This window comes from Eschrichtius robustus, chromosome 16, assembly GCF_028021215.1.
Source record: "Eschrichtius robustus isolate mEscRob2 chromosome 16, mEscRob2.pri, whole genome shotgun sequence".
NCBI lineage: Eukaryota > Metazoa > Chordata > Mammalia > Artiodactyla > Eschrichtiidae > Eschrichtius > Eschrichtius robustus.
In genome coordinates this window covers 50,517,000-50,544,039 of record NC_090839.1, presented here as the reverse complement: position 1 = coordinate 50,544,039, position 27,040 = coordinate 50,517,000, and the positions used below count along the sequence as shown (strand labels likewise).

Below are 27,040 nucleotides of genomic sequence, written 5' to 3'. Positions count from 1 at the left end.
ATGGTAACAGGACAGACATTAACTCTGCACTGGGGGCGGGGAGGGGGGCTGGGAGGGCAGGCCTGGCCAAAGCGGGTGGTGAGGCCCCGCCTGCTCCTGCTGCAGCTGCAGACCATGTCCCGGCCAGGGCCCCGGACACTGACCCACCCGTGCTCCCCCGACCTCGGCCTGAGTGCTTGCTACTAAAGACTGTCCTTCCCCCAAAGCTCAATCACGGAGCCCCTGGGCCAGGACCGCAGGGGGCCTGAGAAAGCAGACAAACATCAGGGGAGAAGAATAACACGAGCGAAGTCCACGCACAGAACCATCTCGGGGCCCCCATGGCCTCTGAGGGCAAAAGGCCCATCTGAGAAGCAGGAGACAAGGGCTCACCGCTCCCCGCATCTCGGGGAGAAATGCGCGGCAGGAGGGCAGGAGGGTGGGCAGGAATATGCAGCGGCCGGGCCCTGGGTGGACTTCTGAGACGCCCTGAGGCTGGGGCTGCCCTGCACGCAGTCTGTGGGGTCTGCTGAGCTGCTAGACCGAGGCGAGCCCGAGGCCGACGCTGACCTTGGCCTGGGTCAGGGACCGCAGCTTCTCCTCACAGCCCCTCTCGGCCGAGGCCAGAGCCTCCATCGCCTTCCAGTTCTTCTCTCGGAGGTCCTGGGAGGAGAGGGGAGACAGTCAACAGCCAGGCTGGTCTCCGCTGGGCGGGCGAGCCCTCTCCGACCCGTCCCTGGACCTCACAGGCCACCCCGGGCAGCGCTGGCGCCAGGCTGCTCTCGGGTGGCTGGGGCCCAGGGAGACTCGTCTGCGGGGGGCGGGGATCTGCCGGCTCTTCAGTGGCAAGAGGGTCCGCCACCAAACAGCCGGCTCTGGCCCAGCCAGGCCCAGGGAGGCACGGCGCGCGCGCGCGCGTGCGTGCGTGCGTGCGTGCGTGTGTGTGGGGGGGGTCCGGGGGGACAGCCCGGGTCGGGGGGACGCAGCCGAGGCTCCCATGCGCCCACAGCAGAGGAGGCGCCCTACAGCCCCCTCCTCACGCCAGGTGACCACGTGACCAAGCCGACCCAGTGGGAGTCAGGACCCCCGAGCCCACCATGGGGAGCAGCTGGAAGGGACAGGGAGAGGCCCCTCGACACTCACATTGTTCTTCACTTTCTGCTGCTCAACTGCCTCCTTGAGCTCCGTGGCCTCCTTCTCCAGACACCACACCTGCGACTCCAGCTCCATGAGGCTGAGGGGGGATGGCGGCGTCACTGTCGGGCTCCAAGGGCCCGCGGCCCCCGTAGGCCCTGTCTCGGGGCCCCTTCCTCTGCTCCGGAACACCCGTGGGGCCTGGGACTGCGGTCAGTCCCCTCCCCAAGCCTGGCACCGGCTTCAGGGGAGCCCCAGCAGCCACCGTGGCCCCTCCTCTGAGGGCTGGGGGCCCAGAGGCCAGCAGAGTCCCACTTGGTGACAGTGGCTGCGGGGATGGCAGCGGTCAGGGCTGCCACAATGGCCAGCGCGGGGACGCGCCCTGGAGAGTCAGGTTTTCAGATGCTCTTTCTTCTGGTGAACTGAGCCTGGTCCCACTCTGTCCCGCAGCACGCGTCGGCTGGCCCTTTCCTGCGGCCACAGCTGCCCTCGAGACTGGGCCGGGCCTCCTCGGAGGACGCCGGGGCCGGAGGCTCGGGTGGCACCGTGGCCTGCACACCCATCAAGTGCACCCCTGCTCTCAGCGCTGGGACCGTCCTGTGTCCAAAACCTAACTCTGCTGAGACCCGAAGGCTCCCCCTCAGTCCTGCGCCCGGGCTCCAGGGAATCAGCCCGAGACGACCCCGGATGTGTGCGGCTGGCAGGCCGGGGGGGCCATCGTTTCACACTTCTCTCCGGACTCTAGGCCCTGCGGCTCCGTCCACCCCATCACCCAGAAAGCGAGGGGTGGACGCTCTAGAACTGCTCTGGCTGTTCTGAGGAAGACGCTTCAAATGGACACTTAATACGTCACCTTCTACGTTAAGATTTAGGACAGGGAAGCCCCGGGGTCGCATAAAAGCTGACATCCAGAAGCCGCCAACGCCGACTTGAAGCAGCACAAGCAGGGCCCCTCTGGGAGCAGGAGGAAACCCGTCTGAGGACGCCCCCGGCGGGGGACACGTTCGTATTTCTCCCCGTGGGCCGGCAGTACACCACGCTAAGGAGGAGCACGAGGACCAACCAACCTCAGCGAGGCCGTGCGCGCTGCCCGCCCTGACGCCCCCAGCACCATCTCACTGTCATTCTAAGTACCGTTTGCACGTGGCCTTGAAGACGGCTGTCGACTTCTTGGATGTTGGTTTCAGGCCACAGAACCTGACCCCACCCTCAAAGCTCCATTGGGACCCCTCGCAGCTTCTCCTCAAGCTGCCGGCATTCCGCACCAGGTGGCCCCCCACACACCCCTGCAAGAGCATCCCCAAAGGCACGAGGCCCCGAGGAAGAAGGCACAGCAGGCTGGTGGCAAGGACATGCTGACAGTCACCCCCTTGGTAGCTACTGCCCGAGTTCCAGAACATCTGGGGCCGGATCACTCATCTCCACCCGAGAACACGATGGCCTGGCCTAGACACAACTTCCAGATAAACAGTCTGAGAAGGAAATTTTAAAAAACCCTAATTCTGCCAAACATCTACATGATGCAAAAAGCTAGAATCAACCCTGCTTGCAACATGACTTAGGTAACTAGTAATTAGCTGTGCAGTCCAAGAATCTGATCTTAAAATACAAGAAGCAAAACGCTAAACAAACACAACCTCTCTACCCCGGTAAGTACCATGAGAAATAAAGTTTGCCCAAGCTTTCTGGAAAGGTGCACGGAGAGGGTTTGCTTGAGGCTCCAGCAAGGTGTTTTGGGGCCTCCGTGAGGCCGGCTTCCTTCCCCAGCCCCCAAACCCGAGCCCAAGGCCACGGAACATGGGCCGTGGCCTGGGGAGGCTCTGGGGAGGGGACTCACTGGCTGCAGCAGCCGGAACAAGGGAGGTTGGTCAGTGGACAACCCGGGACATGACCGACCACCTGCACGCTTCACCCCACGTGGCTGCCCTGGGGACCCCCAGCCACGGCAGCCAGGACCAACCCCCCGAGCTCATGGGCATCTGCTGAGGGACACACACCCGGAGCCAACGGTCCTAGGACTTCCAGCCCCCTGGCTTGAGGAGCCCACCAGGTCTTAGCAACAGCAAACACACAGTCCGAGCAGGCCTGGGGCTGGGCCACTGAAGTTACCCGGCATTCAACCCTGCGACCTGGTCAGCTGTGAACCACACCGCATCCCAGACCTGTGCAAAAGCCCGGGCAGCCTCCCAGGTTCTCCACTCTGGGCAGGTAACCACTTTCCCGTTTGGGTTACGACTTCAGCCCCTAAACTCCCTCGCCCTGTGGACGTGGAGAGAACACCCTGACCAGCCGGTCCTTCCCGGGGAGAGAAGGATGGATGGATGCATGGATGGACGGATGGACAGCAAGAGGCCCATCCCCCTGCCGAGGCGCAGCCACTCTCCCCACAGCCTCGCTCCTCGAGGCAGGAGCTCCCTGCAATGTGCCCTCTTCCCTGCCCAGCCCGTCCTGGTCCTCGAGGTCGCTGGAGGAATGGGGAAAGGCAGGGCCTCTCAGAGGGCTCCTCCCTGGGACCCCCGCACCCAGGCCACAGCCCCTGCCTCCTCTTACCGGGCCTGCTGCTGGTCGGCCTCCTCTCGGCTGGCCTGGAACGAGAGACAGAGCCCTGCAGTCACGACACCACCTGGCACGACAAGTCATCAGGGCAGGGCCCCTATGGGGTGGGTGGGGACGCTCCCGGGAGGAAGTGCAGCTGACCTGGGCGTCCCGGGCCTGGCTCGCCTCCAGCAGGGCCTCGATGGAGCAGATCCTCTCCGTGAGCTGCAAGTTCTGCGCCCTGGCCTCGTCCAGCTGCCCATGGACGCTGCTCAGCTCCTCACACTTGTTCCTCACCTCAGCCTCGGAGGACTGCAGCTTGCCGTGCAGCTCTGCGGGGAGGGAGGCCAGCGGGTTGCGGGGTGCGGCGAAGGCCGGCACGGACGCCCCAGGCTGCCCAGGGCACGCCCGCGGGCTTCCAGGCACTCCCCTGACCCCTGGGTGTCCCGTTAGCTGGTGGAGAAAGTCACAGCCTGGCTTCCTTCTCAAGGACTCACTAGGGCAGAACAGAATGCCCCCGGATCACTCAGGAAAAGATGGAAATCTGAATGGGCTCCTGTTGCAGTTTCTAAAACCCTGCTCTCTGGGAGATGGGCTCACGTCGCTGAGACCAGGGGCAGGGGGGCGCCTCAGCGTGTCCTCCCTCGGTGACCTCCGCTAAGCCCCACCACGGCTCTGAAAGTCCTCCACGTGTGTCTGACTCCGAACAGCGGCCCGGCCCTGGTCTCCTCCCCGAGCCTGGGCTCAGCCGCCGGCCACATCCACCCACAGCTCTGCTCAGGCCTCCTGGTCCCCTCTCTGTGGCTGTTCTGCTTTCCTGTGCCCCCACCTCTCACTCATCTACCAGGCCTGTGGATCCAATGTCCACTGCCTGCCGAATCCACCAGCGCCTCCGTGGCTGCCTGGGGCCAGCCCAGGTGCCTTTGGTCCGATGACTGCAAGGCCCCATCCCTGGTCCCCACCTGGAGCCAGAGCATCCGGAAGTGCAGATGGGATCCCGCCAGCCCTGCCCACGCTCCCAGCCCCCTCATCACTCCACACAGCCCCTGAACTCTTCAAAGGAGGGTCACCCGGCCCTGCCCGTCTACCCCACACTAGCCACTGCCTTCTTCTCCAGTCTCGCTTGCTGACCTGCGTCTGTTTCTTATACAGGCCAAGTTCAAGTTCACTCCCATTCTCAGGGGCCCCTTCCTGGTTTCTGTGAGGCTGGCCTCTTCCCATTATCCAGACCTTGGGCGTAAACATCCCTTTCTCCCCAGAGAGGCCTCCCCTGACCACTCAAAGCCACACCTGGCCCATCACAGCAGGGGTCAGCAAACTAGGCCCTTGGGCCAACCCAGCCCGCCACCTGTTCTTGAAAATAAAGCTTTATTGGCACGCAGCCAGGCCTGTCTGTCTAGGGTGGCTTTTGCACTGTGGCAGCAGAGCTGAGCAGTTGTGACAAACACCATTTGGCCTACAAAGCCAAAAGTATTTACTGCCTGGCCCTTCACAGACACAGCTTGCCGTTTCTAGGACCTGCTCTAGGTCACGCTGCCTACTTGAGGTCTGTCGACGTGGATCCATCAACTGTGCCTGTCTCTCCTGCCGGAACACGGCCCCAAGCCTGCTGCTTCACTCCCGGCCAAGCCCCGGGAGCCCACAGGAGTGCTCAGCCCCCAGCAGTGGCTCCAGAAGTACTGGTGAGCTCTCACCGGCACGGTCTGCCCTGCTTCTCCAAGGGCCCTTGGTGCCCTGGGTTTCGTCACCACCTCCCGTTTGAGAAGGTGACTTGTGAGCACAGGGGGACCATAAAGCCACCTTCCAAATCTGGCCTCCAGGCCTGACTGGGTTGGAAGAGAAGGCCAGCAGCAGCCCCAGGAGCACCACGGCTCCACGTGGGCCCCACAGCAAGTGAGGCCGAAGTGGCGGCATCTCCCACCTCGAGCCCACTCCCATATCCCACCCCACCCCCATATCCCGCCCCACGGGCCCCGCCCCCCATGGCCAGCCCTCCGGAGCCCAGGCCCGACCCCGAGCACCCCCGGCGCGTCCCCTGACGGGTGGGGAGTCAGGGGTCCCGGCTGCCCGCGCCCCCCGCATGGAGCCGGCCCCCACGCCGCCCTCACCGGCCATCTGCTGCTGCTGTTCCCGGGCCTTCTCGGCGTCCGCCCGGAGGCTGGCGTGGCTGGTCTGCGAGCGGCACAGCTCCCGACTGACCTCATCCAGGCGCTTCTGCAGGGCCTCCTCGCTCTCCTTGTGAGACGCCTGGGGGCCAGCAGAGGGAGGAGGGCCGGGAGGACGCGGCAGGAGGTGGGCCCTCAGCCGGCTCTGCCGTCTAGAGCTCCTCACACCCTGCCATCCTGTGCCGATGACTTATATAAGCCTCCTGGATTTCCAGGTCAGTTTACCTGCTAGAAGAGGCCACCCTGGCCCCTGAAGAGCGGGCTCCCGGGGAAGAGGCCTCAGGTGAAGGCAGGACAGTCCCAAAAAGGCAAAGCCCCATTTTCACCTGAGTGTGGCACAGGGAGAGGCTTCCTACAAGCTAAACGTCCGGCCTGAGCTGGAGATTTCCCGAGGGGGCCTGGTAAAGGTCATGGTTGTTAACCAGTTCTGGGCAAGGCATCTGTGTGTGTCAGCGTGGTTAATCCCCAGCCACCCCGAGACACAGGTACCACCACCACACCCACATTACAGGTGGGGAAACCTGAGGCTCTGAAATCCGGGGCCTCACTGTCAATACCACGGGGACTCTGGGACCTCAGAGGGAGGAGACGCTTGCGGCCTGGGGCTTCCTGGCTACAGTGATGGTGACAAACCGGGCGCCAGAGTGAAGGCTCCAGCCCCGGAAGCACCAGGGCCACCCGACAGCCTTCGGAGCATAACCACCAGGCCGTCCCCAGGGGCTCTGATCTCACCGCTCAGGGTGGACCTACTTTACACCAAATTATCCATCTCAACTCCAATCCAAACTTTATCTGTGCCTGTTCTTAGGCACACACACGTCAGTCGTACAATTTCGTGTCTGTCGTTCTGGTCCCTTCTATAAAACAGCCCCACTGCCCCACGTGCTACAGCCGAGAGCTTCAGTGACTGAGCAGAAACAGGTGCAAAGCTGTGTGGGTCTCCAGGGTTTCCTTGTCCTCCAGAGAAGTTACACGCACAGAGGTATGACAACTGCCCCACGCTTGGTCACCCTGCCCCGAAACAGGCCAGCTGGGGGACGCAGCACTCGTCGGGCCAATGAGCAGGGAGGCCCCGAGACTGAGGGGCCCCACTGGTTGCTGCCCAGCCCCTATGGGGCAGGGAGGGGACAGTCTTCCTCCCTCCGGACAACAGGTGTCCCCCTGGGAAAACACGAGCTTCCGGGCCACATCCAGAGGCTGAGAAGAAAGAACACCCACCGGGCCTTGAAGCCAGAGGCTGCGCCTGCCGGCCTGGCTGCGGCCGGAGCTGTGACACCACAGGTGTGGCAAGTGTGGGACGGTGACTGCTCTGGGACTGCTCTGGGGCTCAAACCCTGGCTCTGGGTGAACTGGCGGAGTTGCTTAACTTTGTGCCTCCGATTTCCTTCTGGGTAAATTACAAATAATAACAGTATCTACCCCATAAGGTTACAATGAGAATTAGCTGAGTTAAGCTTATAAACGTTCAGAACAACGCTTGGCACACAGAAAGCATCCACTTGATGCTGACCAGGTATCACTACTAACAAGGCCAAGGTCGAGGGTTACAGCCCCAGCCCTGCCTGGGTCCACTGCGGTCACAGTCACAGCTGAGAAGGGAGGACCCAGGGTGGCCGTGCGTAGAGCTTGGCGGGCAGGATGCACGGGCACCGAGGCGGCTGCCACCCCAACTCACCTGCAGCTGCAGGACCTGCTTCTCGAAGGCGGCTGCCTTGGCCTCCAGGGCCTTCCGCTGCAGCTCCTCCTGCCGTGCGGCCTCCGACTTCTCCACCAGCTCCTTGCTGACCTTGCCCAGCTCCTGCCGGAGCTTGGCCAGCTCTGCATTCTGCCTGCAAGACAGTCAGGAGCCCCCGCATGACGGACAGAAGAGGGCTCAAGTCAGCTCTCGCCAGCCCCGAGAGCCGCCCAGGGAGATGGGACCGGAGGTCTGAGCCCTTCCTCCGGGGCACCTGCTCTTTCTTAAGTAGCTGCCCAAGTCTTGGAGCCCCTCTGAGACCCTCTATATAATCAGCCACGTGGGTGTGATGTGTTTTGTTGAAGATGCTGTCATACAAGCACGGTGGAGGGACCAGCAAAAGCCAAGGGCAAAATGTGCACTAAAGCAGCCCACGGAGCCCCTGACAGAAGTGGCTGATTCCTCACGGCTGATCTGGGCCCAAATGAGCCCTGGGATGCTGCCTGCAGGGCCGGGGCCAGCGGCCCGTTCAAGTCCACACGCTGGATTCACCGGCCAACTGGACCGCAGCCAGGCAGGGAAAGAGGCTGCAGCATTTTACACGAGACCCCTCAACGCTGCACAAGAGCAGAGTCTCAGGGCCGGCGAGGAGGTTCAGGAGTGATGGAAGGAGATACGACTGACAGGACAAGGGGCAGCTCCGGACCCGCCTTTCCCAGCACGAGGAGGTCGTCAGCGTGCAGCCCCCTTCACAGCACAAAAGACACCTCTTCATGGCAGGACCGACCGTCTGGCCAAGGGACAGTACCAGACCAGGCGAAGGCGACACAGGAGACGGTCCACAACGCTGGGAGGCAGGAAACCTGGCCAAGACCAGCTCTGCCCTGCTGCCTGGGGAGGGGAGATGTGGGCTCCCCGTCTGCACAGGGGAGGCCGCCCCAAAGCCCTCTGCGGGGCCCTCAGCGCACGCTTTCCAGGGCCAAGATTCAAGACTGGGGAGCCCACGCGAGGCTGCACTCCGGTACCAGGGATGCGGATGGGGATGGGGGAGGGAGGCCAGCTGGGTGGCCCCTTGGGACCGACATGAAGCTCTGGGAGGGACGCAGGGACACCCGTCCCACAGGGCAGAGTGTCCGCAAGCTGATAGAGTCAGCAGCCCCAGCTCAGGGCCAGGCTTTAGAGCTGTCTCCAGGATGGAGCCAGTAGTGGACCCTACATGAGAAGGAAGCCAATGTCCCTCCGTCCCCACGGTCACCTTCTGCCGTGGCTGCTGAGGAAACCGCAGCCCCAAACCATCAACCTGCCAGCAGGTCAGGACGGAGATGAAGACAGGGACCCCTGAGAGAAGGGATCAGCGAGGAGGGTGGCCGTCAACCTCACTCCGAGTCAGCAGGGCCGCCAGGAAAAGCAGCCTTGTGAGTACAGGCTTTGCTCCCGGTGCCGCTCGTGGGCGACACTCTTCCCACCTGCCCTCCCGCTACGGACGCCTGCGCTCTCTGCTCCCGTCAGCCTCCTCTGGGCGAGAGGGGATGCTCTGGGGATAACAAGCACCCCAGAAATCCCTACAGGACACCCCGGACGAGAGAAGGCAAAGAAACGGGAACCAAGAGAAAATGCAGTGGGGCTTCCTCCTGGCCAGCCTGCTGGGACGGTGATGCTCAAACCAGGGACACAGAAGACAGTGTCCCTAACAGGGTGAGGCTGAGCCCTGCTCCCTGCGGAGTGGCCTCTGCCGGCTCACGGAGGCCTCCCGGCTTCAGCTCCTGAGCGGCAGACGTCCCCTCCTGCACAGGAGACCCGACCAGGGGGATCAGGGCGCTCAGGCCCACGGCAGGGCCCACACCACACCAGACCCTCATCTTGGATGGTCAGCCTGGCTCTGATACTCTGGGCCAGAAGCAGGGACACTGTGAAAATAGACATGAAAAAGTATCTACTCTCCCAGCAAAGCCAGGACCTGAGGGGATCTGGTGACACGGACGCTGGGCACGGGCTGGAGCTCACTCGCCCTCCCAGGGCCTGACCACACGAGAGGTTGCCGGCCACGTGTTGAAGGCTCAGAGGGACCCTGCCCACTCCGGGCCCTCGGGGAGGTGCCAGGGTCTGGCCAGGGGCGCAGGGCTTACTTGCTCTCCACCTGGCTCGTGGCCTGGTTCAAGGCGTCCCTCAGGATCGAGTTCTCCTGCTGCAGGCGGGCCAGCTGCGTGTTGGGGCCATTCTCCAGCTGCTCCTGGAGTGTCCGGATCTGAAAGGTCATCCAAGGGGCATCAGAGGCCGCTCGGCCTGACAAAGAGAGCCACCTCGGAGCAAGGTCGGCAAGATCCCAGCCCGCAGACAAAAGCCCGGGGGGCTCCGCCTTCTCCACCTGAGGTGGGGAGGCCCCCTCAGAACAGGGGCCGGAAAAGTGCAGAGCCAAGCACTCAGCCCAAAGCCCCAGACGGTGCTGGTGCGCTCTGCCCCGACCAAGGGTCCGAGACCCAGCAAAGGGCCACAAGCCACAGCCTACGGTTACCCCGAAGATGCCCGTTCCCTGCCCTCTGACCTCCTGGGGCACGGCCCGCTGGGAGCGGAGTGCAGGGCTCTGACTGTGCAGGCCAGGGCTGGCCCAGCCCTCTGCTGGGGCTGTGCTGTTTTTCGGACCTCTTGTTTTACGGTGTTCTGCCAACCTCGAGTGGAGGAGGTGGAGCCGGCATGACTCCAGGGTCATGGAGAGGCTGCGAACTTGACCCATGGGCCCCCAGGGAAAAGGATGCAGTGCTGACCACTTGGGACCAGAGTGCTTTCAGAAAATGCTCTTTAAAATGTACATACATCTTCCTGGTCATTAACGTTAAACACACACACCATCTGGACAGGTAAAACAACCTTCCCCCAAACAAACCCGATGGTGAGGACCTCCTCCGCGGGCATCCGTGCCCGCCCTGCTGCCCACCTTGCCCTGCAGCTGCTGCACCTCCTGCACATGTTCCCGGTAGCTGGCCTGCATGCGCGCCTGCACGGCCGTGATCTCCTGCTCCCGGGCCACCAGCTGCTTTTTCACTTTGGCCTCCCCGGCTGCTGCCTTGGCCTTTTCCGCTGCCAGCTCCTGGGAGAAAGCAGAGGGCAGAGAGGCGGGTGAGGCGGGTGGGGGCAGCTTATCAGATGAAACCAAGACCATCATGACCCGGAGCATGACCTGGGGTCAGGAGAAGCCTGACAGCAGAGCCACAAGACCCCCGTTCTGAGCTCTCGGACAGACCCGAGCAGCCACAGCAGAGAAAGAGCAGGGGACGACGAGGGACCCCCGGAATCCCTGCCGGCCTGACTGGTGGAGGGCTGGCCATCAGGCCTTGAACACAGTGGGCGCAGTGGATACAGGAAGGAGCTGGGGAACATGGCATCCTGTCCCCGGGCTCTCCAGGGGCATTGGCTGAACCCTGCTGGGATTACAACACCCTGGTTTGGCTCAGTCCCCGACAGCCAGGCCCCAGAATGCCTTTTCTACTTGAGTATCTCTGTCAGGACCGACAAGGCAGCAAGCCTTGACAGCTGAGGGGTTAGCCCACTCCTGGAGGGCCTAGGTCCCCGTGGACAGCCGCTCGGTCCACCGCCCTATCCCTGGAATGTCTGCTCTGGTCAGTGCCAGATGCCCACAGTGAACACGGGGCGCGGGGCCTGGGGGCCCAGAGCCTCAGGCAGGGGCGGAGCGCAGGGTGGGAAAGGCTGGCCGAAGGACGGGGTCTCCATCATCACAGAAGGAATGGCAGTGGACGGAAACCATGGGGGAGCAGGAAGTGATAGTGTGAGGAGGGGTCCGTGCACCGGCCCCCGGGTGGGGGTGCTCTCTGTCGAGGGGGCCTCTAGCCAGACTGGGGCACAAGTCCCACGAGATTCAAGGCCCCCCCCCTGTCCTGGGTAGCGGACCAGAGAAGCGGGAAAGCCTCCTCTTCTCCAGGCCGGGATGCTAGGGAGGTCCATCCCAAAGGGCCAGAGGATCCCTCCCGTCTGAGATGGGGCAGAACCGGAGGCCAGGGAAGGGCTGGGCTGAGCGGGTGGCCGCTGGGTGCCCGGGCAGCCCTGCATGCCTGGCGTTCCCTGGGACCATCCGGGACCCCTGGCCCCGCTCTTCAAAGACAATCCTCTTCCTGGCTGTGCCCCGGGTGAGGGCCCACAGGGGCAGAGGCCACTCTGGGACACGCATGTGTCTCGTTCCTTCAATCCTCTCAGTAAGGCGAAGCTCCCCATCTCTGGTTTGAAGCTGAGCTCACAGAGCCTCGGGGAGGACACGCTTTCGAAGGCCGAGAGCAGCCCTAAGCGACAGGATGGGCAGGAACCTGGGGCCCTGTGAGCCCACGAGGGTCCCAGAAGGCATGGTATGCGCGGCACCCCTCCTCTGGCTGAGCTGGCCGCTCGGCGGGGACGCAGGGCTCCGGCAGGCGTCCTCTGACCTGTGCCTGCCACCCCACCCCAAGCGGAACGGAGGCCCCGAAGTACACGGTCCAGCCCCTGATGAAGAAACAAGCACAGAGATGCCCTCACGGCCACACAGAGGTGGCCCTCCGCCCACCATGCCGGACGCCCAGAGGCTGAGCGTAGGTCTGGGGACGGCCTTCCCCACCCTGAGCAGGCCTCGGGCAGTTCTGGGCATCCACCCGGCTCAGGGTGTAAAGGTCCCAGTCTCCTGGGACAGGATCCCAAGGCCACCAGGATTCAATGGGATTTCCCTTCCTTTTGCCCCTGGGACTTTTTAAAGGCAAAGAAAGGCCAGATTTTCCTCAAGGGCATTTGTTTCATCCTCCACGGCTTCTCTTTCTTCTAGGAGCTCAGAATCCCAGGACTCCTTCTATCTGTCAAATTCTTAGTTCAGTTGCAATGGTTGGACTTATTTTCTTGAAAGGCACGCCCGCTGGTGGGGGCCGGAGCCCCGTTTCCTCTGAGTGAGCTGGGAGGCACCGTCACGACACCACCAGCCCAGAAACTCGCTCTGCTCCCCAGGCCAAGCGGGCCCCGCACCGTGAATCTCCTGAGGCGGCTGAGGCGTGGACTGGAGCACCCCCGCCCTGAGGGTCTCCTTGTCCACCGAGGATTCGGAGCTCAGCCTCTCGGGCCCGAGTGAGGACAGGATGGGGTCCAGCCCAGAGTGTCACCTCGGGACAGAGGCCCTGGTGCCCAAGCAGATGACAGCTGGAGAGACGGTTTTCCAGAAGGACGGCTCCGGAGCCACATGTGGTTCCTCAAATCCCTGAACACGTCCCCGAAGATGCTCAGAAACCAGGACGGAGGTCTCAGGACGCCCGAGCCCGTGAACTGGTGCCCGGAATGGTCTTTGAATCCAACTCTGTTGACTTCACTCACTTGCAAGGCGCCCACTTGATCTGGCAGACGGTCCACACGGCCTCTGTGTCCTTTAGCCACAGACCACGAGAAAAGGAATTCACCAAAACCCTCTTTTGCAACCATATAAACTTCTCTACAAGGACAAAGAAATCGTGACAGGAACTAAACATGAAACGTGGATCCTATCCAGCCCCCAGCTCCTGGGAAGATCAAGTTAATCGGAACTTCTACATTCTCAGAAGTTTCTCATATAACTTTACTCAACGGTGCTGGGCTGGGAGGCGTGGCGCAGCAGTGGAATCCCCTCCGCTCTGCTTCAAACTCTCAACAGAGAAATGCAGGGACTCAGCATCCATGGACTCCAGGGCACAGAAGGACAGATGGCGATGCCTGGGCCTCAGGGGCCCCTGCCAGGCAAGGTGACCTCTGAGCTGAGACAGGAAAATGGGGGCCCCGCCCTGGAGGGCTTCCTGAAGGAGGGGGCTCTTTCCAGTGAGCCAAGCGGTGAAGGGCGCTCAAGGCTAATGCAGGAGCACGAGAGGCCCCGGGGAGGCAGTGAGGAGCAGGTGCGTCGGGGCGCAGACTCGGGTCTGAAGATTGGGAGCCACCTGCACGTGAAAAGGCAGCCCTCCCAGGACCGTGTAAGCGCTGAGAGCCCGGGAAGACCCCCTGCGGCTCAGGGAGGAGGATGCCGTTGGGGAGGCAGGGCCCCAGCTGGACGCACCGTCGGACGTCTCGCCTCAGAGCCAAGGCCTGGAGCCCCAGGGGCTGCGCCTGTGTCTCACGGCGGGGAGACTGTGCCTGGGCAGGGCTGGAAATGCGTCTGGTCGGGGAGGGGGAGGGGGTCTGTGGGGCAGCTGCGCTAGGGTTTGGAAACTCAAGTGGCCGCCCCGGAGGGGAGCAGCAAGTGTCCTGCATGGGCAGCAGCACCTAAGGCGTGGCCGGAGACCCCAGCAATGGCCACCATCACCGTCAGAGGCTGCACCTGCTCGCTCACGACACGTCCAGCCCACCCTAACCTCAGGGCCCGGCACGAGGAACTGGCCGGGGAGCCACACGGCCACCAGCCGCAAGAACAGTCGCTCCCCTTTCCTCTCACGTGAGCTTTATTTTGGGGGTCAACACGTTTCCTCAGGTTGTCCAGAAAGAGGACACGGAAGAACGGCCCCCAGAACCACAGACTCCACAGCAGCTGCTGGCCGCGGGCCCTTGGGGCAGGAGGCCTGTGACTCACGGCCCACTTCCACGGTGCAGAGGCTCCTGGCCTGCGACGCGCCAGCAGCCAGGCGGGCAGGGAAGCGCCGTCGGCTCTTGGGAGCAGGGTGAGTGGCTCCGGCCACCCTGCATCCAACCAGCAACCCGAGGCCACGAGGGACACTCCCGAGAGAGAGGACGAAGCCCACCGGGCAGGAGGCTGCCCTAGGGGAGGCCTCGGAGACCGGCCTTCCCCTTCCGCCTCCGGGCGGAGCCGGACCAGGAGCGACCACGGCAAAGCCTCGTCTTCCACTCCCGCCGCCCGTCCGTCCCCCACTGAACAAACCTTCCCGTGTGGCCTGGAGCCGCGGCCGTCGCTCGGGACAAACTCTGACGCCTCGTGAGTGAGCGACGCAGGCGCCCAGACGTGTGGGACGTTCCGAGGCCCTGGCCGCCTCCCTGCGCCCGCTGGCCCGCGGAGGAGGAGGGGACAGGGCGAGGGCCATGCAGGGCGCGATGCTGGGAAGGGCAGCTTAGACGGGGAGGGACCAGCCCCGCTGCAGGGGACCCGGACCTCTTCCTCACAAGGAGCGGCCGCGTGCCGACCCCTCCTGAACGAGGCCCGCAGCCCGTCGGGGCAGCACGGGCCCTCGAGACCAGTGTTCACTGGGTACATAACGTGTCACGTGCTGAACCACCACGGAACCGCTCCCCAGACAGCAGGGAAGGGGCAGCAGCCCCGCTAAGCCCTCCCCACGGCTTTTTGCTCCAATTCTCAAGAAAAGACCCTGGGACCCACTGTGCCCACCCTCCTCTCAGGGCATCACCCTAAAAAGAGGGGGCCACAACCACAGAGCCGACTGTCCCCTCCGACCCATGTGTTCCCAGTCCCGAGAGGGACCCCGCTGTGCAGGGGTCCTCACGCAGCCACAGCCCCCGGGCCGACCCGGCGCCGGCCCTACCTTGTTGAGCTCCCTCAGTTTGCTCTTGGCGGCGGCCGCGTCCTCCTGCTCCGTGGCCAGCAACTTCTCCTTCTCTTCCAGCTGGCGTTTCAGAATCGCCACAGGGTCACCCTTCTGAGTGGCCTAGAGATGCCCACAGAGCCGCGTTAATGGGGGTGGGCAGACGCCTGGCTTGAGACTCACCCCGACCATCAGACCCCGACCCAAAAGCAGAGCGGCGGGCTGACGGTGCGGGAGCGGCGCCATCCCGACGGCACACACTTCTGGGGGCGGCCCCCACCTCTGCCGCCCGGTCGGCCAGGCCTCGGGCCCAAAGCTCCGGACCCCTGGGGTAGTTGTGGGGAGCATGGTGCTTCCCTAACCCAGGTCGATGGTGGCCAGGGCCTCCTCCCGGCCTGCTGGGGGCCATCGGCCATTGTCTCTGGCTTGGTGCCCATCCCTCAGCTGCTGGGGGCGGCCTGCAAGCTGCCAGCTGAAGCGTGGAGGCCCGGGTGCAGGGTGGGGGTGGGGGGTAGGTACCTGGGGACAGTGGCCTGAGCTGAGTTCAGGCCTCTCTTGTTGGAGGGGAGTGGCCACTTTGACCTCTGGCCACTTCAGGCCCAGGAGACGGCCCAACGCTCACTGAGCAAGGAGCTCCTGTAACCGCAGGACCCGTCACCACTCAGCAAGGGCTGGGGCAGGGGGGGTGGTGACCCCAGTGGCCTCAGGACACTCCCAACATCTCTCACCACTGAGGTGCCACAAAATCCTCCAGCAAAGTTACCTACAATTCCAGCTGTTTAAGGAACAAACACGCCCCACGGCACCTCCTGGGGGCAGCTCGTGGCCATAAGCACCAGACAGAGAGAAACCAGAGGGACAAACACCCTCCTTCCTGAGCCCGAGCTCCGGCCACAAACCAGCGGGGCCCAGCTCCTGGCCCCCCAGACGCCCCACCCCGGCCCTTAACAGCCCTCCTGCTGCAGCGGCTGGGCTGCAGCTGAAGCAGAAGCATCTGCAGGTGATTCACGCAGCCCGACCTGGGGAGGGGGACAGAGTTCTGCCGAGAGGCAAGCGGAGGTGTTCCAGGAACACTCCGTGCAGCTTGTCAAGGCGGGTGCGGCCAGCCTGCGGGGCACCACCCAGGGGAGGCCGGGGCCCAAGACCAGGAAACCACTGCCACTCACTGGCCCCTGGGGTAGGGGGAGGGCGCACCTTATGCCACGTGTCCTGGACGACACCTGCTTTCTCGGACAGGATCTCGATGAGCCGCTGGGCCTCGCCCTCACTGAACACCATGCTTCCGACCGTGGAGACCAGCGTCTTGTAGGGGAGGCAGAGCGGGCTGTCGGTCTCTGGGGGCCCTGCGCAGAAGGGAAGGGGCAGGGACTCACACTCGGGCACCAGCCACCAAGCCCGTCACACCCCAGAGCGGCAGAGGCCAGTCAGAGCCGAGGCCTCTGTCCGGCTGCCCAGGGTACGCGGGCCAAGTGCAGCGAGCCCGCCCTGGGGTCTCAGGTCCTGTTCAAAAACAGCAGCGGGGAAGGTCCCCAGGAAAGAAAGGCTGAGTATTCCTGGGTTGGAGGAGATGTCCCCCTACTTTTTCATCATCAAAGTGAGCAGACTTGGGCAAGGCATACTTTCCCATAGGTGCTTTTTTCCTTCCTTCTTTTCCCAGCAAACTGCCTGGGCCAGCTCTGGCTGCGCGCCACCCGGCGAGGCTCACGCCCCTGCCAAGACAAAGCCCCGCCGTCGGGGAGCAGGAGGCCGCCTCCCCGACGTCCTGGTTCAGACCCTCTTATTTCCAGCTCTCCCTGGATGAAGCTTAAGGCAGGTTTCAGGACAGGGATGGCTGGGTTCGTCCAGAACAGGGCTGCCTGCTCGCCGGTCCATTAGCGCATGACCTGCTGGAGGACACAGAGCCATGTGCCAACAGCCAGCTGTCACTCCTGGACGCCCGACGCCCCCACGAAAGCTTCACTCTCACGCAGACCCTCACACAGCCCCAAAGACATGAAAGGGCGAACAGAGACGCCCCGTCTGGCAGCTCCTCGTGCTGAGGCCCCAAACTGCCCACGAGCTGCGGAACGACAGGGCCCCAAACAAGCTGAAACAAAGCCAAGTGGCCGCCTGCAGCGGCACCTGCAGCCAAGCCCACCTCACTGAGGACAGCCAGGGGAAGGTTTCCATGGCAACCTGAAATTCTCTGGCTTGTCACAATATTTTCACTCCCTAGTCACAATATTTTCATTACAAGTCAAAGCACTTAGCAGGATCCCCTAATAAAGGGGACCTGGCACGTGGGCGAGCTGGTTGCTACGAGCACCTCCACTTTAGAACTTTTTACCCCGCGAAGCTCGGGAGTAAAAACAACCACGTTGACGTTAAAGGCCTAGGAGCTTGAGGGTGTCATGAAAACTGGGAGGTGGGGGGAGGCCCCCTTCAGCCTTCATTCTTTTCACTGAAATGTGTACGTAAAATAATTTTAACGGTAAACTTCTGCACCCTAGAGACAATTCAAGTACAGCTAAGCCAAAAGAGAAGGAACCACTCGGACGAAAACCTCACGGTCAGCATTCTGGCCTCTGGGCTTCCTGCTCTGCCCCGTCGGCCTGCAGGCCGACGTTTCTGCCAGGGTTTTTCAGAAGAGGGAGGTCGGCCGGAGTCAGTCTGGGCAGGATGGCCTCTCTGAAGCTGGCCACTCAGATGTTTTCCTCTCCGGAGTCACAGAGGCCTGTTCCTGCGCTGCCCCACACGCTGCCCCCAGCCATGCCGGCTGCCAGGCACCTGCCATGTGGCTGGTGGTGGGAACTGGGGTGGCTCCCAGGGGAGCACACACCAGATTCTGAAAACTTGGTATAGAAAAACAAAAGAATGCAAAATATCTGCAGTAATTTTTTTATATTGATTGCATATTGAAATGATAGCATTTTGGGTAACTGGGTTAAATGAAACATATTAAAATGAATTCCAGGTGTCTCTCATTTTAGTGTGGCTCACAGTGTATTTCCGTGGGGCAGGCTGGCTACTCCTTTCCAGCCCTGGGGCCCCAAAGCACCGCCTGCTGAAGCCCTGGCAGCCCGGTCCCTGCAGAGGCCCCAGAGTGACCATCCGCCTGGGCCCCAGAGCGCCTGCTGCACTGCCCCCACCCCCGACCGGGGGAGGGGACACAGACCTGGATGACATAGCTACACTTCCCTATGGAACGCCGCATCCTTCACGGCCACTACCCCAGTGGTCTCACAAATGCATTCCCTCCAGGAGGGCCCTGTGCACAGAACGTTCCTGAGAGTATTCTGGGAGTGTCATTCTAACACATGTTTGTTACAACTTTCTCATGTAATTATACTAAATTGTATTAGATGTTCTAGTGAACAAAGTCACAAAAACTTGTAACAAGTGGAACACCCCAAAGCTATGTAACAGCAGAACGTAACTCTCCTTGCCCACCCCCCACAGAAACGTCCACGGACTTCTCCATTCTCATACAAACACTTCAGAATTATTTTTAGAGAGATATGACTTTACATGCTTTCATTAAGGTAAGAATGGTGCCATCTTTATTCTCCCCAAATCAGGGGAAGTAAAACTGAAAGAAAGCAAAGTACTGGGAACCAGAACTCTGGGCCTCATGTGAGTGGCATTTATTTCTGAGTTTCAAGGCCCACGAGGCGGGCATGCTGACCCATACACAAAGGACTAACATGTCCCCCGGCAAAGGCTCGAAGGCTAGAAATAATCCTTGGGGTTGCCAAATCTTAAGGCCCTAAGAGAAATTTGTCAGAGACTCAACATCTATTCTGTGAAGCCACAGGCTTCACAAAGCCCACGTGGCAGTGAACTCCCGTGAGACGGGAGCAGCCAAGGCTTCGCCCACGTTGGTGAACCTGAAATTCCAGGTACGGATGGGCCCGGACGCCTTGGGGAGGAACCAGGCAGCAGAAGGGCACGGTGGCCGGGCAGGGCCAGCGTCTCACTGCGCTGGAGTAACCCGGGCTCCTGCCTGGCCAGGGACGCAGCGAACACCCCAAGCGCTGGGCCCTGCAGGGACGGGGCAGCCTCCCCTGAGCGGGTGGCCTTGGCCATGGTCCTTTCCCTCCAGGCGACAGCTCCCACGGGGTCCAGGTCAGAACCCGCAGAGCTGCGGACGCATCGAGGAGAGCTAGAAACAAGATTGCTGTGTGCCATCTCCTGACCTTTAGTGCTGACAGCTAACTCAGTGAAAAATAAATAAAACCACCACGGAGCTGAACACATCCACGGGCCATTTCCGGCCTGCAGGTCATCCCTGTCCTTGGGCTGTGGGCACCCTGGTCAGAGCAAGGCCCCTGGAGCCAGGTGGTCTGGGCTTGGCTCTCGGCTCAGCTCCCTCCCACCTGTGCATCCTTGGGCAAGCGGCTTCACCTCTCTGAGCCTGTTTCCTCGTCTGTGAAATGCGGGCAACGGCAATGTGCTGGGCACAGGGTAAAGCACGGCAGAACCGATCACCAGGGCCAGGAGCACCACACACCCTGACCCCTCCTTGGGCGGACAGCGCCCCAGTGAGGAACTTGGGTGGGGAGGCAGGGGGTGAAGCAACTCTGCCTTCCTCTGCACCCCCAGCTGGCGCCCACGCCCCCGGGAGCAGAGCGCTGGGGCCCAAGGCCCCTGCTCGCACCACTGTCTTTGCACACGAGGTCAAGCAGGCAGCGCGTTTAGCGAAACGAGGGGCCCTCTGCCTCCCTGGGCTCTGGGCTGCGAAGCACTCAGCGCTTGGATAACGTGCCTCAAATTCCAAAACTACGCTCCCTTTTGTGACCACGCCGGGAGGCTTAATCACCCCAAATTAAACCTGTCCTGCAAAAAGGGCTTAGGAGTCTCCCCCTCTCACCGTCGACCGTGGGGTCTCAGCCACCGGGGACTTGGCGCTGTTTCAGCAGCAGCCCCTCCAGGTCCGGGCCCTGGAAGCCCTGCCTGCTCATGCCCGGCTCAGTCAAGCGACCAGGAGGCGTCAGAACAGCTGCAGGAACTGCGTGCACACAGCTGTGATCGAGGGAGTTACTGCCAGGCCCTGGCACGGGCGTCAAGAGCTCCAGCTCCACTCCAGCTGCTGCTGCAGGTGCCCGGCAGCCCTGTGCAGATGGTCTCCAGACATGAAGTATGCACCTACTGTGTACCCTGCAGTCTGCAAAATCCTGGAAAGGCCTGTGGGACTCCCAGCGAGGAGAGGGGAGGAGACCCCGGACACGGAATCAGGCAGCAGAGCCACAGGGCACCTGGGGAAGCAGCCACGGCAGCAATGCCGGCGAGGCTTTTAACGCAGGAGATGCTTGCGCCAAACACTACCAGGCGGAGAGCAGGCGGGGCCAGGGCTTCCGGAAGGGGAGGGAGTGGCAGGGATGACCCGAGGCTGGTGGAGCAGAGGCAGGTGGCGCTGGCGTGGGTCCCAGGGATCCGGGCTTCACCTCGTGGGCAAAGGAGCAGTGCCAGGGAGTGAGCAACGTTTGCACTTGAGGACACCTGGGGGCCAAGGCTGGAGGCAGGTCAGGGAGGAGCCCAGGGCCGGGGCTGAGCGTACTCAGGAAGCGGGGTGGCGGTGACAACCCAGGGCTCTGACAGCAGACACGGGTGGGGTCCTGGAGGCCGGAGGAGAACTCCAACGGCAAAGACGCTCACGTCCCAGGGAACGTCCAGACCGGTTCTGAAGGCCTCTGCTCACACACACAGGTGCAGGCCGAGTGGCAGCTGCTAGCTCGGGACCCTGCAGGGGCGTCACCCCAACAGTGTGGGTGGGGGACCTGCATGCTCCCCCCAACAGGAAGCCAGACCCCAGCCTCGGGAAGCCCCCCAGGACATCCCCAATCACCTGAGCCAAACTCAGGTCAAAGACCAGGGCCCCAGGAAGGGCCCCTGCGCCTCCTGGAAGCCCAGCACTTCCCAAGCAATCGTCAGATTCAGAAACAGAGCCAAGCCCCCAACTCCCGCTGACCCCAAGTACAGAGGGCGGCCACCGTGTCCAGAAACAAGGAACCTGGGCCACCCCCCCAGCTGCACGTTCACGGACAGTGGCCGTGAAGGGTCCTCCTGAGCCTTCGGGAAAGCAACCCTTCGAGGCCCTCGATGGAAGATCCACCAAATGCGTCAAGAGACGCAGCTGCAGCTCCTGCCGCCCTCACAAGCTGCTGGTCTGCACCATGGCGGTCAAGGGCAGCACACACGCGGCCGACCCCAAGCCCGGCTCAGGCTGAAGCCCAGCACTGCCCAGGGCTTCTGCCTCCCGACAGGGCGCAGGCCTCAGATCAGCGGCTGCACCGGACCCTGGCAATGGTGTTTTAAGTGCACTGGAGAAAAGGACAAATAATGTCAAGAGCAACCCTACTTGGGGCCTTTGAATCAGGCCTTTTCATTTGGTTGGAGAAAAAAATAATCTCTTGACAAACTGGGAGATTGTACACATAATGATGTCTAATGGAGTTTTTAAAAAATCCTATAAATTGAATGACCGTATTTTTCCCTTTATACTTTTGCTTTTCCCCCCAAATTTTAACGAAATCAATTTTAAATCTGAAAAAAGAACACATGACAGTATTTCTTAAAGAAATACAACCCCTGGAGGGCCTTTGCGCAAGCTCCTTCCTCGGGCCTGAGGGGACCAGGAGGTCTGACCTACTGCCTGCAGGAAGGACGGGGGACGTACAACCTCGGGCCTCCTGCCCTGGCAGTGATGGGAGCCACAGCGCCACCCCATTTGACAGGACTGAACGGAGAGCCCTGGAAGAATGTCTTCCAGCAGCTTCTCTGAGACGTGACACCAGACTCGCTTCCCCAGGGGATGTTTTGTTCTTTCAAAAAGAAGAAAGGGAAAAGTTGAGTTTGAAGAACTTACACAGAAAGTGAAAAAAGCTCATGAGCTCTGCAGTTTTCTTCAGAGCTTCAGACCCTGAGAAACTAAGTTAAGTTCAAAAGAGAGGCTCAAACGTAATCTCCACACACCCCCTCTGTGCCTCGGCCTGCGCGGGAGGGGCAGCTGCTGGTGGCCGAGCCTGGGCGGGCGCAGACGGAGACCCAGGCCCGGGGTCCCAACTCTCCCTTCTGGGAAGTCTTGAAACAGAGCTGAGCTTTGGTTTCTGCTATCCTAAAACAGGTAAAAATACAAACCCACCTTAAAGGAAGTTGGGGGATAAGTGCACAGAAAGAGCCCCTCCCCACACACCAGGCTGGAGCGCAGTGGGGCCCGTTCCCCGGGACCCCGGCCTCAGGCACAGCAGCCCGCGGGGCACAAAGGATGGGGGGGCGGTGGGACAGCAGGAGGCAGGGGTACAGCTACTGTCCAGTCACACGGCTCAAGATGAGGCCCTGCGGGCTACAGACACCCCGAATGAAGGTCTCCTGGTGGGTCTGGCCCCTGCCCTGTTACGTTACAGAACATGACCCTATTCCTGCATCTCCCGGGGTCCAGCAGCGGCAGGAGGCCTCTCACAGCACAGAGCTGATACCCCTAGGATGCTGCCAGGTCCCGGATGCAGCAACTACCTTTATCTCTCGTCTGACCTCAGTCACCACCATCTGCTGGGTGCCCAGGGGCTGGGGCAGCCCAAGAAGCACTGGCCACTTCCCCTCCTCAACCTGCGCCCCCGAAGGAGCAGGAGTTCTCTCTGTGGCTCAGAGGACGCTCGGGGCCCTGAGGTCAGGGCTGGGCTCCCTCGTGGCGCCCGAAGGGGTGGCACCTCCACTTTGGTACAAGGAGGGCCTGTTTCTGCAACTCACAAATAATGGAGTTTTGGTTTCTCTTCCATTAACAAGAATACGTGTTACAGAAAAACTGGAAAATGCAGAAGGGTGAAGGGAAGAAAATAAAATTCACCCACAGTCCTCCCCGCAAAGATGGCCCTTCTGCCCCGTGGACCTGTGAGCGCATCGGACTCAGCCGTCGTGGGGTCGTGCGGGCCGGTCTGAGGGTACCTCCACCTCCTGGGGGCTGGCTGGGCCCTGACACGATGGCCTCTGGTCCCCGGTAGACGGCCCGCGTCCGCGTTAAGGGCCAGGGTCTGGCATGATGCCAGGCACAGAGTCCAAGAGGAGGGCCGCCCGGCCTCAGCCTCGCTCGGCAGTGATGCCCGCAAACCAAGCCCCCGTGGCAGCACGAGTCCCAGGGCTCGGGCCCAACTCAGGTTCCAGAAGGTGCCACCTGTCCGGCCCAAGTCTGGGCATCCAGTTCCCCAGGCCTGGCTCGCACTGTGTTTGCGTGGACTCCCTTCCAGGAGCTGAGGAACGGCCCTGCCGAGACGGCCCCAAACCACCCCCATATCCGCTCACTTCCTGGGCAAGAAGCGTGCTTTCCTGATGAACACGAATACTTGCCGCGGTGGCTCTCGGAGAACAAATCAGCGGAGGCCTGGACAGTGCCGCCGACTTGGAAGCTTCAGTTCTGGAAGTTTCCACTTCGTTATGATTCCGTGAATCCCCTCTTCTCCAGACACTGGGAAAAGAATCCGTGCTTCTGTTTCAAAACCAAGTGTTTTCTCGTAGTCCACACCTGGGCTCCTGACGGCCCTGAAATCGCCACCATCTCCACGGAGCCACGTGAGCCGAGGTCAGGTTGGGGGGTTGGCGCTCGCGTGGGCCCATCACCGCGGGAACCGTCCACTGCGCCAGGCCTCCAGAGGGTAAGGCAGATAGAGCTTGTCTTCCTAAATTAAGAATGCACCTGCCTTCTGACTTAGCAATCACCTACCTAGGAATTCACGTTACAGAGATACTCACCCAGTGATACACGTACGCCACTGCAGCATTAATTTTAGCAGCAAAAGAACGGCACACTGCTTCATGGCATTTAAATAAATGACGTTATGGTCACGCCGTGGGCTATGATGCAGCTGAAAGCGGCAGCCCTGGGGTGCGCTGAGGAACAAAGGAGGCAAGTCCGTCTCTGCAGCGCAGGCCCGCTGCGTGTGCCGTGTGATGGGCGGGGCATCTCCGGGGCCCCCCAGGAGGTGGGTGGTGGCTGCGATGGAGTGGAGAGGAAGACTCTCAATTCTTACCTTCCACGCTTCCATACTGTTTGAATTTTGTTTGCTGCAAGCACACCTTTACACAATAAATTTTAAAAAGGATTAGGAAGGTGGGTGTTCACTGTCAAGTCTGGTCAGGGACAAGGGGTGAAAACCTGTCACACAGCCTCGATTTGCTCCTGTAGGAAGATCAGATCAGAAGTTCCGGAATAGCTCCAACTCGGGCCTGCGGAAGTGTGTCCTGTGCCCGATCTCCTCTGGGGCTCCTGTCAGCGGAGGCCCTGCCGGGACAACCAGGTGTCAGGTAAGGCCTGGACAACTGAGGGAGCCACCCCAGCTCCAGGGCTGGTCTTGCTGCTGACGTGCCACATGTGTGGGCCAGCCACAGGCTCTGGGAGCTCACTCACGGCTTCTGTGATGTGTGGGACAATGGGGAGCTCACTCCCACCCCACTCAGGACACAGACAGAACAAAGACGGAGGAACTCCTGACGCCACCACAGGGCTGCAAAGACAAGTCCATTTTCACGGGGCCTCCTGCAAGGTGACCCAAGAGGCCCCCTCACTCCCGATGGCTCTTGTTTAGAAAAGCTTTGTCCAGTAGAACCTTCTGTGCTGATGGAGATGGTCTTCATCTGCACTGTCCAAACGGGCAGCCACTGGCCCTGTGGAACTACTGAGACCTTGAGTGCTGTTTTCACTGACTTTTGATTGATTTGAATGTTAACTGGCCCCACGTGACCAGCAGCTCCTGTACTGATCAGCGCAGCCCCAGAACCTAGCTCTCTGGTGCCAACGGTTAAATCTCATGGCCCTAGACCCTCCCCTGCCCGAGTCCAGGTCCCCTCCCCCAAGCTCTCTTCCTGGCCTGCTCCACACCAGCGATGCAGACCCCCTCCCCAACCATTTCCCCTATCCCCGCAGCACGATTATCAGGACACCTCACCCCCCAAGGCATTCACACCTCCAGGCCCCCGAGTTTCTGGATGCCCAGGGCCAGTCAGCCAGCGGGGATCTGTCCACAGTTCCCTCGAGGGGGTACCCATGGCCCTGAAGAAATGGGGTGGGTGGCCCCCAAACCGACTGAGTCCCGGCTGGCAGGCAAGGAGGTCAAGGGCAGGCAGCTGGGGTGACCTCAGCCTTTCAGGTCAAGGGAGGAAGGCGGAACACGAGGTGTAACTAAGTGAAGGGAACGTGGCCTGCTTCTCACTGGGCAACGCAGCCACAGGGGCAAAAAGCTCGATGTGAGTCAGATGAACTGGACCCTGAGCTCCACAAACAAGCTGTGATCGCAAGGGAAGTGTGAGCTGGTTCCATGAGCCACGAAAAAAGCCGAGCCGCCCATCCACACCCGTCCTCGTACCCTCAACCACCATGGCTGTGGCGGACGTGGCTCAGCGGGGAATGCGGGGGAAGTCAGAGCGACAGGCTCACTGTGCCCTCGGGAAGCGGTCCTTCACAGGCGCAGCTGCAAAGCTGCTCGAAGCCAAGCCCTTACAGAAAGAGCCCACCTCCCCTTCCTGCCCCTGCCCCCACCCCCAGCAGACTCGGGGCCCTGACCATCCCTGCAACAGCGCCGGCATCTCCGGGGAGCTGCTTAGAAATGCAGCATCTCGGGCCCCGCTGGGAACCACTGAGTCTTTATCTTACCAAGACCCTGCACGTCAAAGCCTGAGAAGCCCTGCCCTGGGGGGATCTCCACGGAGACGGGGCGTGGGAGGGCAGCGGCGGACAGGGGCCTGCATCCATCTCGAGGGCCCACCAACCGTGGGAAAACGGGGGAAAGCACGTGGGGCACGTTCAGGAAAATGAAAAACCAAAAGCGTGTTCCCGTTTCTGACTCTTCAGAGTTGAAGAATGAAGCAATTCGCCGCTCAGGTGTCACATCACCCGCAGGCCACCCGGTGTGGCTGTGCTCTCTTTGGGGCCTGTCCGCGTGCTACGTGGCTGGCCGTGTGGCCCAGCGCCCCGCCCTTCGTGATTTTCTCCCTGCAACCTCGGAGTCACAGCCCCCTGCCACCTGAGTTGATCAGTACTAATTTCGGCCATCGTTCCTATTTTCTAGGGTTTGATTTCTTTTTACGTTAACTCTAATTGATACACACCTGACATTTTCACAGGGGCTGAGCAGACCCTTCCAAACCTTAAACATCCTGCCCAGGATCACTGCCTTGACCTGTCCCCTCCCCGCCCTGAAGCGCAGGTGAGATGCAGTCTAGTTAGGACCACTCTCTTCCCTGACCTGCTGGCCTCGGTCCAGCACCCTACCGTAATTGCAATAGCTTGGGGCTGTGTTCACACATCAGACAGACCGGCCTTCCAATAGCCACTTAAAAATCTATTCAGTATTCTTATTTTTCCCTCCAGAGGGAACTTTTAAGCCCACTGAAATTTTGGCAGGAAGAATAGTAAACTACTAAGTTAATTTGGGAGTGACTATCATTTTATCTGTAATACTTAATCTTTCTTATCCTGAACCATGGTATTTTTTCTGTTCAAATTTCCTCTTATACCACCTCAGGCGAGCTGCTCTGTGGGTTCACACGGGTCGTAAGTTAGGTCTTCCTCCCAACAAGGTTCTTTACTACCTGCAAATTAGGACAATTTTGCCTTCCTTTCTAATATTATCATGTTTCTGTTTCACACCTTACTTCAATGGCCAAAGCCACACACAGTAACGATGACCACAGGAAGCTCTAGGGTGAACACACCTGATGTGCGAGAAGCCAGGGAACAGGCGGCTCTCACCTGCGTCCCCGTCTTCTGCCTCGAATGCCCGCCTCCCAGGGGCAAATGGACCAGCACCGTGAAGACAGGGCAGCGTGCTCTCCCTCCGCCACGGCGTCAGGGCTGAGGCTGAGCGCCTGGGCTTTCAAAGGGCCTGAGAGGTTGGCGTGGCCTGTGGGGCAAGGTGGGCCGGTCCCTGACCCTCACATGGGACGAGTGTCGCCTGAGTAAATACCCCCCCCAGAAGTTGGGGCAGAGGAAACAGCAAAGCGGATACAGCTTCACAGAGGGACAAACGTAGGGCCCTGCCTACCGGGCACAGGTCCCAACGTTTCAAAGCCCCTCATGTACCTCACTGAGACAAATGCAATTAATTTTCCAAATC

At 61.2% G+C, this 27,040-nt stretch overlaps 1 protein-coding gene across 3 annotated transcripts in view; it reads right to left on the bottom strand.

Annotated features, from left to right (window-relative positions):
* RRBP1 (ribosome binding protein 1) overlaps positions 1 to 27,040 on the bottom strand; it is a 58,263-nt gene that overhangs the window by 7,492 nt on the left and 23,731 nt on the right. For all 3 annotated transcript variants that reach the window (XM_068525076.1, XM_068525078.1, XM_068525077.1), the window contains exons 3-12: positions 16,155 to 16,303; positions 14,961 to 15,083; positions 10,421 to 10,573; positions 9,615 to 9,733; positions 7,489 to 7,642; positions 5,757 to 5,895; positions 3,811 to 3,980; positions 3,664 to 3,698; positions 1,123 to 1,213; positions 550 to 642 (exon numbers count right to left, since the gene is read on the bottom strand). In XM_068525076.1, coding sequence (XP_068381177.1) covers positions 550 to 642; positions 1,123 to 1,213; positions 3,664 to 3,698; positions 3,811 to 3,980; positions 5,757 to 5,895; positions 7,489 to 7,642; positions 9,615 to 9,733; positions 10,421 to 10,573; positions 14,961 to 15,083; positions 16,155 to 16,303 — 1,226 coding nt within the window. The remainder of the gene's footprint in view (positions 1 to 549; positions 643 to 1,122; positions 1,214 to 3,663; positions 3,699 to 3,810; positions 3,981 to 5,756; positions 5,896 to 7,488; positions 7,643 to 9,614; positions 9,734 to 10,420; positions 10,574 to 14,960; positions 15,084 to 16,154; positions 16,304 to 27,040) is intronic.